Raw genomic sequence first — 11,235 nt, forward strand, 5'->3', positions numbered from 1 at the left:
TGAGATATATTATGTGGATTGGGTTGGGTTTGTCCCTGCTGTTTCCTTCCTGCTTAGCTCCTTCATCTTGGACTCCATGCTCATCACACCCGATCTGACCAACTTTGCTGAAATCATAGCAAGCCCGTGGAGGTCTGCCTCACGGCTCTCTGAAAGAGATGTAACACAGAGGGTGTAGTTCACCTTAGGATTGCTCTTGCTGCATCTTTCGCAGGTGTCAAACTGGGAGGCCACTGAAGGCGAGGGGCACTGTTGAAAGAGAATTAACAAGAGGAAGAAAGGAATGAAGTGGTAGGAAGGTGGCATATTGTGATACGTGCTACGTACTCTTGGGAGACTGGAGTAAAAGGTAGCACCAAGGGGCCAGGAGAGCCTTTGTTGGACTCCCATATTGTGTGAGGTTGCATATATACATGCTCGAGGAATCAGGATAGCAAAAAATTTGGCAAGTTATGTGGAGTGTGAGAACTGAGCATTCTGACAAGGAAGGAAAATGCGTTATTGTTTGTTTGTATTTGCCGTGTTAATTTGGTTTTTTTTTAATTTCATCCTGTAGCATTCATTTCTATAATGAATGATTTCAAGAATCGATCTGAAGCAGGAGGAAAGAAAGCAGGGTCATGTGCTTAGTGCTTTGTGGAGCGCTCCCAGCCCAGGTGGCTCAAGTGTGTAAGCAACCTGTTTGTTGCTGAAGGTCGGATTGCAACCGAATGCTAAGGCAAGTTTGTTGTGTGCTACTGTTCTTGTCCTTACCAGGCAAATGCCATTAGACACTGAAAAGATAATTTTCAAGTTTCTGCCCAAGTTTTAAGATTACTCAGGTTGTGCCCAAGTTCCTGTTCTTGGATCTGGCTGTAGAACCAAACCAATTTTCCCTGTTGTTGTTGTGGTGTTGGTGGTGGTGCAATAGGATTCAGGTTTGCGCACTGTTGGGCACAGATTAGGCTATCCACAGGTAAATTGATAATTTTTAAGGACCAGTCAACATCGAATAATACAAATGTTTCGCACATTCGAAACCTGTTTCGTGGATCCGAAACATGTCATTGTATTCAAATTGCTATATGTAACGCTGAATGTCTTTAATCGCGAATGTGACATGATACAAACGTATACGAGAGAAACATAAGATAAAATGTAATTGAAACACGTAACTTTATTCATTTGTTATCGAAATCATAAATTACAGTTTCATAAATTACAATTTGCTCTCTCACACACATACACACGCTATCTGACTGAGTCTTCCGGCGATCGTTTGTCTTGGTTCCTGTGAGCTTGCGAAGCCTCCGGTTAATTACGCCCGTCTCCCGGGCTACCTTCGATTAAGCCACGCTGATAGTCTTCATATGGATGTCGTCTCCGAGTCTACAATGCTGTAGTCACAGGCATCAAAACAGAGCAAAGTAAGTGTTAGCAATAAAGCAGAAACAAGATAACAGTCTAGCGTGAGCTTTACTGATTGTTTATGTATCCCGAGTCATCATCGGCTAAATAGCCTTAGCATAGTGTGTATAATCGCTCATCATCAGCCATGGCCTTAAGCGATATAAAACGGGAGAGAAAGGTTAGGAGGCATAGTGTCTCGTATAGCTACAACCGGCTTTACCCGGGAGCACAACGATCGGCTTAGCCACGCCAACCCTCCCTCAACCTCAACCCTAGCATCACAGGTCTCGGTAACATCTCATAAGCGATATATCCGAGGCAACATATATTTGTCATCAACACACATGGGATAATAGGCTCACAGCCATCAACATAAGCAACATGACTCGGGGCCTCAACATTGTCATCAGCCATAACGAGATATTGTTAGGTAACCGACAAAACCTTTATTCTCTCATTTGGGCATTAAGCCATCAACCCAACACTCAACTCATCATAAGGGGAGTTCATCACTATGATCATCATCTCAATAGGCATTCCTATCTCCATAACTCACAAGCAACAGAACACACCCATGACAGGAGGGGCGCGCCTCATTCAGAAGCTAGACTTCAGCCACCATCGATAAATATCACAGGGCCATTAGCTTCAATAAAACAACATCGACATCAGGCAAGGAGATTGATGCCAAGTCATTTGTACCATCAATAATAGATGCACCATTCGGTGTCAGCAACCCTTTTCACCATCAGCAGGAATACCAATCTCAGGATGGCCAAACAAGTAACAAAAGGCATCAGCCTTAGGGTTGTATCAGATGACAGCAGAACAACCAAGCCAGGACCAACAATAGGGAATAGCAGCAGTACTCAGAACCCAGGGTAGCACCCAGACCAGTGCATACACTGGTCAGCCATCAAACAGCCACGATAACGCATGCATAACAAAATCAATGGCAACAGACACCGGACAGCAGCGAGCCAACACAATGTCAGTCCTATCACGATGGCAGCACACACACCGACTAGCTTGAGGGCGGCAGCACTCATGCACATGCATATGGCTGAGTAATAGAGCTGCGGCAGAGAGCCATGGCTCTCACACACGCACATGGTGCTTGCCCAGAGTACAAGCGCAGACTTCACGCAAGGGAGAAGCAAAAAAAAAAAAAAACGTCAGCACGATGGCGGAGAAGCAAGACACACCATGCCACACTAACCAACACGTCGGTGGCGACGCACGCCAGTACAACGGTGGTGCACGCGCACACCAGCGCATCGGTGGTGAAGCACGCCGGCACGACAGCACAAAGACACACATGTAGGAGGATAAAGCACACACGATGCTAGCAAACACATCAGCGGCGGACAGCTCGCACACACGTGTGGCTAAAGATCAAAATGAGGGGGCCAAATGCAACAGTGAGAATGATGGAATACCCATGCTTCTGCAGCGGCGACACAAGGCACGCCGGCCGAAACCTGTATGCTTCCACAGCATCGGCACAAAACATGTCGACCGAAACCTGTACGACATCTTCACAAAACACGCTAGCTGGAACCTGTACGGCAACGGCATAAAACATGCCGGTTGGAACTTGTACAACATCGACACCAAATACACCAGCTGGAACACCTGCCTCTCGCACGGCCAAGGCGCAAGCGTTAGCCGGCATACACCTACACACCTCACGGCCATGTCACGAAGGCCGGGTGGAGCAAACAAGAACCTGTGCACCTCGGCGGCCCACCTATCTCCATGGCCACGGCGTGAAGGCTGGCCGAAACCCTGTACGATCACGACATGAAGGCCGGCCGAAACCCTGTAGCAGATATGGAAGGAGGGGGGGGGGGACTAGCGCACACGACGTCCCCGGTGAGCCCGAAGGCCCGCGGCATCGCCGGCGGCCAACCTGTAGCAAAGAAGAAGGAGATGAAGAGGTGGTCACATCAGGAGCCCACCACATCACGCATCAGCGACTACGGCCATTGGCGGTAGGGAGAGAACCTGTGCGGCGAGGATGTGTCTCTCAATGGATCTCTCTCCTCTCTCTTCTCTCTCTCTCTAGCTCTCGGATCCGGCCTCCCCCCTACCGCGGGCACCCGTCCGGGCTATATAGAGCAGCCGAGTGACGGGATAAGGAGAGGGGCAGTAGCTGGGCCGGCCAAGAGAGAGAGAAGGCCGCTGGGCCGGCCCGGAAGGCAAAGGCCGGCTGGCCCATTTTTTCTTTTTTTTTCCTTTTCATGTATATGTACACGTATACTTGTGCAAATATACGCCAAAATGGCATCGTACAACAAAGAATTGAATTACTGTTCTTCCGAGGAAAATCAAGTGCAAGACAGATTGTTGACTTGAAATTGATTCAAGTTTCTTTTGGCATGCCAAGTTGGAACCACTCTTCTTTTGTCCGGTGTTTTCGTTGTTGCAAACTCAGAGATTCTGAAAATTGAGTCTCGTTTTGACAGACTGATAAATTAGAGAAATCTGCTTACAGTTAGTACCTCATCAATTATCCCATTTGTTTGCGACAACGATCCTCTGCATTATTAACTGCTAATGCAAAGAACTACAATGCTGTGCAGTATAACCTCATCCTGAACTGAAAGATGTTTGATTCTGCCATTCCTTATCTGATCATTCATTAAGTGGTATGAAGCCCATTACTTTTACCTTTATCTGAACATGAAACTCTATTTCCTGGGTGAATTTCATTGACACATGGCTCAACACCATGCATGTGAAGAAGAAAACTGAACCAAGTAAAATACAGAGTAAATTAAGCCTTTTATTCCTTCCTTTTCTCTTCATCTGATGAAGCCCTACAACATTTAATCAATAGCACAGCACACAAAAAAGAAAAACACAAATGGACTACAACTAATAATATTGCTGGAATGCATGTTTTGAAATTAATTCAAGCAACACAACACCCCCTAGCGTACAGAACTCAAATCAAAACATGGAAGAAACACCAGATGATCAAGAAGAGATCAAGGATATGTATCGATGGATAGACCGATCTGGGTCGTGCGTGTCGATCGGGATCGGAGTTGATGGATGATGGATCATGCGGCGGCGTGGGTGAGTCCGAGGGCGATGTGCGCCATCCGGCCGTACTCCCTGTCGTGGCCGGCGACGGGGACGTGCTCCTCGCCCTTCCAGGCGTCCTCGCAGCTCTCGGAGGCGCCGAGCGCGGCGGCGAGCTGCTCGATGGCCTTGCCGTAGATGTGCGCCTGGAGGTTGTCGAGGGCGTCGCGGAGGAGGTCGGTGGCGCCGCCGTACTGCTCGAGGCAGTGGTTGAAGCGCGCGCGCGCGTGCGGCGAGTCCTCCAGCTCGGAGAGGTCGTCGATCTTGGACTCGGTGCTGGCGGCGTGGTCGATGGCGAGCTTGGTAGCGAGCACGGCCAGGCCGTGCATGTTGCCGGCCTCCTTGCTGCGCGGGTCGCCCGCCAGCGACGCCACGCAGTGCTCGTAGGCCACGGCGGCGTGCGTCTCCGACGCGCCACGGCACGCCACCTCCACGCTCACCGGGTTCGCGCACTCCTCCGTCGGCGCAGATTCCAACTCCGCCGCCTGTGCCGGTGCAATGCTGCGCAAGAGGAGGATGGCGAGGCAGAGCGACGTCGTGAAGACACTATCACCACGCATCCCCATTGTCGCTGATGATATATATTAAGGCCTTGCAGTTGTTATTTCTGTCTCGATACGTTTCGAGCGATGGAATTGATCGACTTCTCTTTCTCTTAGCTCCCAGAGAGGTCTATATATGTATATATGTATAAAGAGAGAGAAATTATATATATAATTAAGAGAGAGAAGACGACGAATTGAAGATGCAGATCGAAGAGGCAAGGGAGAGGTTGGGAGGAAGGCTCGCTATTTATTCAAGATGACTAGAAAGGTTTTCATGTATCGATAGATCGGAGGTGCATGCATGCATGCATGGAGACATCGTCTTCTTCTTCTTCCATGCATGCATGGAGCGGATCGAAGATGCCAGCCTCCTCAGTTGTTGGCAAAGTGATGATCGAGCTGAGAGGCCTCAGTTCCATCGTTGAATGCTTCAACGTGCAAGCTAAGCATGCACAACGGAGGATTACTCAACTGCTATTTTGGTACAAGCTCTTCTTCTTTTTCTAATTTTTAGATTGCATGGAAACTATATATATATACACACACGATAAGTCTATTATGCGTCTAGACGCAGAACAGACCTACACGGCGTCATTTTGGCCGTGCGGGCGAAGTCGATGGCCGAGAAGCCCCCGGTGGTGGCCTTGACGCAGTTGCAAGCGGCGACGCGATCTGCACCTGCGGAGGCGTCGCGGGTGGCCGCCAGCGCCACGATGAGTAGAACGGCGACGCCATTGGCCGATCTGTTGCTCTTTGTCTTGGAGTTGGAACGAAGATGTACGCACGGGAATGAGCGGTACACGGTCGTGTGTACGCTCTGTGTAGTGTTATTTGGATTCATGTCTTGATGTGAGCGGTGGGGAGCCTTTTCCCCTCTTTTTTGATCCAGTTACAATATGGTAGGCATCTCAGTTACGATTTGTGCTATACTATAGTTACAACTTACGCATAGACGCAATTGCATTACTTTTACGCTACCCTCAAGTTACGACTAAGGAAAAAATAGTCAGTTACGATCACATGACAAAAAATATATAATTACAATTAGAGAAGTTACTGAGTCATAATCATATATATTTATAGTAACTGACCTATCTTATGAATCGCAACTATACTATTTTTAATATTGTAACTGGAAGTGTGCATAAAGGTGAACAAATTATGATCACATAACAATATATATATATACACACACACATACACATACATACATACGGCAAGACTGCGCCTATGCGTAGTTGCTATTCGCACTGCGCACATCCTCCAATTACAACACAAAACACTGTGAGTTACAACTTCACGTCCAGAAATGTATAATTAGAACATGAAAAGCTAACACTATGAATTACAATTTGTTATTCGTATTGCGCACATCCTCCAGCTACAACCCGAAACACTATAAGTTACAACTTGTTAGGTAGATCAGTTCAACTTCACGTTAAGAGACGCATAATTGCAACACGAGAAGCTAACACTGTGAGTTACAACTTATTATTCGTACTGCGTACATCCCTCAATTACAACTCGAAACACTATGAGTTACAACTTGTTAGGTAGACCAGTTACAATTTCACGTCCATAAATGTATAATTGCAACATGAGAAGCTAACACTGTGAGTTACAACTTGTTATTCGCATTGCGCATATTCCCTAGTTACAACCTGAAACACTGTGAGTTACAACTTATGATGTGTGCGTAAACATAAACTACAATGAGCATACCTACAAAATATATATATATATATATAGAAAACTGACCTGTAGTAACTAAAGGTGGTGCAACAATAAACTACGATAGGTATAGGCACATAATAGATATAAAGTATATCTATTATTCTAAATATATGGTAACATGAATATTTGCACTATATATATCTAAGAGTGAGGTGCTATATAATAAGAAAAGACTAGGATATCCATCATTCACCAAAGAGTTAGTAGTATATGTATATATATGAATCCTGATGACGTCTATCTCTGTACGTCATGCATGATAAACCAATATGTATACACATACAGGCAAAAGAAAAACTAGGTAAATCACAAGTCAAAAATGCTCTGTTAACTTGTTTCCTTCTGTTAACTAGTTAGGTACCATAACACCAGCAGTGACTCACATTATGTTATAACAGCATCAACATTATAAGCGATCCCCTATTCTCTTAAGCCTGACAGTCTAAGCACTCGGCTACCACTAATTAGGATCAATTAAAACCCTTGTTAGTTGATCAGAGCTAAAAATCCAGCAAGGCACGAGTTCCTATGATCCTAAGGGCGACACTACACACCTCGTAAAAATCCAATCTTTATGCAGGCAAATCGCCCCAAGAAGATATATCAGTAACAGAAGGTGGCGCTAAAAATGAGAGGAGGACGAACGAAGGACGGTCTTTTACCTTCTTCTCTCCGAGGAAGTTCCTGATTTCGCGCATCTTGTAGCGGTACCCCTTGGTAACGCCGGTGATGAGGTTCTGGACGTGGGAGATAGCGGTCCGGATAGCGGCCATGGTGCTGCGGGTGCCGAACCAGGCGTCGACCTTTAGCTTGCTACCGCCCTCCTGGAGCTGGAAATCGAGGTTGAGGTGCTTGCTTGAAGCTGAACTTCCCCCGCGGCCCCTCCACCGTCACCACCTTCGCCGCCACCTTCACCGTCACCCCCTCGGGGATCTCCATCGTCTCCGAGGCCAGGATCGTCTTCATCTCGCCGGCTTTCTTCTTCTCCGGCGGCTGTGCCTGTGCGGGAGGAGGAGGTGCGGCGGCGGGGGAGAGGAGGCCGCGGAAGAGACGAGCTCAGTTTTTATACAGGAGGAGGTGGCGGCGGCGTTAGGGTTTTTGTCTCTTTCGGAGAGAGAAGAGAAGGGTGGGTGGTCTTGGGCTGGGCTTTAAGTGGGCCAATCTAGGGCCCAATGTTTGACTTGTGCCTTCCCATGTAGAGAGAGAGAGAGAGAAAGAGAAAGAATAAAGAACATTAAAAAGCCTCAAGAAAGAAAAAGAAATCCATCTCGATCGATCGATATCCGTAAAATGATGGGCCTTTTAAGTACGTACATGGATCGATGGGACGAGCCAACGATTTGATTGGTTTGATTTGAGCTGAGCATGCATATTGCTGATGATGATGCATCTCAATAGACTACTAGATACAACATGCATGAAGAATTGAAGACAGAGGAATTAAAAAGCAAGATTCCATCAGTAGACTTCGACGTTCCATTGCTCGGCCTTCTTCAGCTGCTTCTTGTAATCAAACCAGTCAATCCCTGATGAAATTCGCAGCGCGCGCGCACACACACAAGGAAAGAAAGAAAGAAAGAAAAAGCTTCTTCAGTTACTTGCTGATTGATTCAACCCAAGGAAGAAGAAAGCAAAGAAAAGCAAAGCATGCATGAGCATGATGTGGTTGCAGAAGATAGCTAAGATGCACGCATATATACCGTCTTTAGCTGCGAGGTCGACCATGATGTCGTCGATGCCCTTCTCCATGCCCTTGAGCCCGCACATGTAGACGTAGGTGTTGTCCTTCTTGAGCAGCTCCCACAGCTCCTCCTTGTACTCCGCCATTCGCGTCTGGATGTACATCTTCTCCCCGGCCGCGTTCGTCTGCTCCCGGCTCACCGCGAAGTCCAGCCGGAACTTCTCCGGCGCAATCTCCTTCATCTTCTCCAGCTCCTGCGACATCACCATTTTCCAACGACCAACAAGGGAAATGCATCGAGTCGAAGACGGGAAATGCGCGCAATGTCTAGAGTTGACTGACTCACCTCCTTGTACAGCAGAGTGCTGCTTGTAGGAACTCCCAAGAAGAGCCATGCCAGACCGTTGAACTGCACAGGATATATATGATCATATGATACATTCCATTGTTTGATGAACAGAACAGGCAGGTCTTCTTTTTGGCTAGAGCAAAAAAAACAACTACTCCACCTTGTAGTCCTCGTGCTCCTCGAAGAACATCTTCCACAAGAAGGAGCGGAAGGGAGCAATTCCGGTACCCGTCGCGAGCTGCCAATGACCAACACGTACAACACAGGTGAATGAGATGTTCATTTCTGGTCAATGTTGCGAGGATCATCATCAAGCGCATCATCCAAGCATACATTCCATTCAACTCACCCTGGACTAACTTACCATAATGATAGTTGCATTGGGGTCCTTGGGCATGAGCATCTCCTTACCAACTGGCCCTGTGATCTTCACTTCAGAGCCTGCCTTCAGGTCACCTGCAGCATTTTATATATATTACCACAACAAAGTATATATATATACAGTACATCGTATTGAATACTCAACTATTTGTGTCATCCATCATCTGAAAGGGAAAGGAAATAAAAGAAAAGAAAAGACCGGACAAGACAATTCTCGAATTCTAAAAAGAACGAAGTCTGACATAAGAAGTTTGAGCAGACTCCTTTGACGATCTCCCCTTGATCATTGGTGTAAACTAGCCTCTTGACGCAAAGCGACACCTGCCGATAACAAGTAATTTTACCCTTGATCGCTTTTTGTTTTTTGTTTGTTGTTGTAATGGCGATAAAACATGCAACTCAAAGAAATCGAGAATGAACTGACCGTCTTGGAGTCGCCGAAATCGCCAATGGCGCTGCTGGCGATGGAGTAGAGCCTGAGCTTGTGTGGCTTGCCGTTCTTGTCGACGCCGTCAGCGATCACGCCGATGGACTGCCCTTCTCTGTATGGGAGCTTGCCTTCAAAAACAACAAGATCACAAGGTTCAAATATCAAAATAAAAAATTTCCCCAAAAACCGTTGCAACTACCCAGGGTAATCGGTATTTCAAACATCAAAGTCGTTTTGGATTGCTCCATTCGAGTGGCAAATCAAAGTCGTTTGTAGCTTAGCTTGTGATGCATCGATCGACATATGCATACAATTACAGAGTAGAGGCAGGGTACCTTCGGTGGTGAAGACCATGTGCCATGTTTCCCCGGGCGCGTCGTCGCCGGTGATCCTGGTGTTGAGCAGGCACCGGCCGACGTACGGCTCCTTGGGCCTGTACGTGTTGGTCGCCACCCCTTCGTCCTGCTTCTTGGAGATCTTCTCCTTCTTCGCCGGCGCTGGAGCCGCCTCAGCCGTCTCTGTCGTCGACACCTGCACCCGCACCCGCACCGCCCGGGCGTTGCGCGGGTATGCCAGGAAGTGGCTGCATGACGGGGACGGTGCAGCAGCCTTGGCAGGGGAGGAGGAGGACAGTGTCACGGCCGCGGCGGTCACGGCGGCCATGGCGGTGGCCGGCAAGCTCTGGATTGCAAGGTACCTACGTGGCTGTGCGTGCCCAGAGGTGGATTGAGGAGAGAAACTCTGGAGGATGAGCGTGAGATGTTGAGGGGGAGGAAGGAGCGAGAGGAGAGGAGAGGAGAAGGAGAGGATTGGGTTGTGCTGCAGCACGGAGTGAGTGGAAGGGAGACGGGGTGAGGAGCAAGCGGTGCCTCCTCCTCCCCCTCCTCCCCCTCCTCCCATCCCACACCAGCAAGTCCAGCCCAAGCGTGCAACGATTGACTGTCCATCAACTGTCTCTTAGTGGCACTGCCCGCCAAAATCTTAAGGGCGTGACTATACTTTTAAGTGTCTGAAACCAACTTATTTTTCGGTCATCATCCTAGTCCCTTACATATTATGATCCGAGAATTTACTATGGAGATTAATTGAAAAATAAGTTGTTTTCAAACTACTTATAAATAGCAAAACTGAAATCTCTAAAAGAAAACGAACAAATGGGTATCCATTGTATGTGAACTATTTGTGTCTGCCTCCGAATTCAACGAGGCAATACGCATATTTCATCACAATTTGTCTAGTTACTTGGATAGATTACCTTACCTAATCTAAATTCATACTTCCTCTATTTTCATTTACTTGTCACCATTAATTTTACTATAATAATTTTGACATTATGCTTTATTCTATAAAAAAATTTACAAATACTTAAAAGTATACAATACTAATGAAGTATATTTCACGACAAATCTAATGATATGAAAGTTTTAGGTATCTATAATTTTTCGCAGAAAAAACACGAGATCAAAATAGCTACAGTAAATCAATGGTGATAAATAAAAAAACAGAGGTAATAGTTTTTAGTGAAATAAATATTTATGAATGATTAAATATACTATGTCTAGGAATAAAGCATCGGACTATTCATGTCTTATATTGTAGGAACAAGGAAAACTAGGCAGATAGGCGTGCTAGGTCA

At 46.8% G+C, this 11,235-nt stretch overlaps 2 protein-coding genes and 1 pseudogene across 3 annotated transcripts; all 3 read right to left on the reverse strand.

The window, feature by feature from the left end:
* Positions 1–4,180: 4,180 nt before the first annotated feature.
* Positions 4,181–5,537, reverse strand: LOC133917336 (pectinesterase inhibitor 12-like). Its single transcript, XM_062361240.1, has one exon. The coding sequence runs from the start codon at positions 5,043–5,045 to the stop codon at positions 4,458–4,460; it is 588 nt and encodes a 195-aa protein (XP_062217224.1). The 5' UTR covers positions 5,046–5,537; the 3' UTR covers positions 4,181–4,457.
* A 508-nt stretch (positions 5,538–6,045) lies between these two features.
* On the reverse strand, positions 6,046–7,881 carry LOC133918178 (large ribosomal subunit protein uL6-like; annotated as a pseudogene).
* A 129-nt stretch (positions 7,882–8,010) lies between these two features.
* On the reverse strand, positions 8,011–10,437 carry LOC133918177 (ferredoxin--NADP reductase, leaf isozyme 1, chloroplastic-like). Of its 2 annotated transcripts, none has more exons than XM_062361918.1 (8): positions 9,911–10,437; positions 9,594–9,727; positions 9,412–9,490; positions 9,153–9,244; positions 8,949–9,026; positions 8,786–8,848; positions 8,459–8,693; positions 8,011–8,284 (listed from the first exon to the last, which is right to left on the reverse strand). In XM_062361918.1, exons 1-8 carry the CDS (start codon positions 10,260–10,262, stop codon positions 8,217–8,219), a joined length of 1,101 nt encoding a protein of 366 aa, XP_062217902.1. In that variant the 5' UTR covers positions 10,263–10,437; the 3' UTR covers positions 8,011–8,216. The 2 variants fall into 2 exon arrangements, with proteins under 2 accessions (XP_062217902.1, XP_062217903.1); XM_062361919.1 differs by having other exon boundaries at positions 9,935–10,431.
* Between the last annotated feature and the right edge of the window lie 798 nt (positions 10,438–11,235).

The sequence above is a fragment of the Phragmites australis genome, chromosome 5, assembly GCF_958298935.1.
Source record: "Phragmites australis chromosome 5, lpPhrAust1.1, whole genome shotgun sequence".
Taxonomy (NCBI): Eukaryota; Viridiplantae; Streptophyta; class Magnoliopsida; order Poales; family Poaceae; genus Phragmites; species Phragmites australis.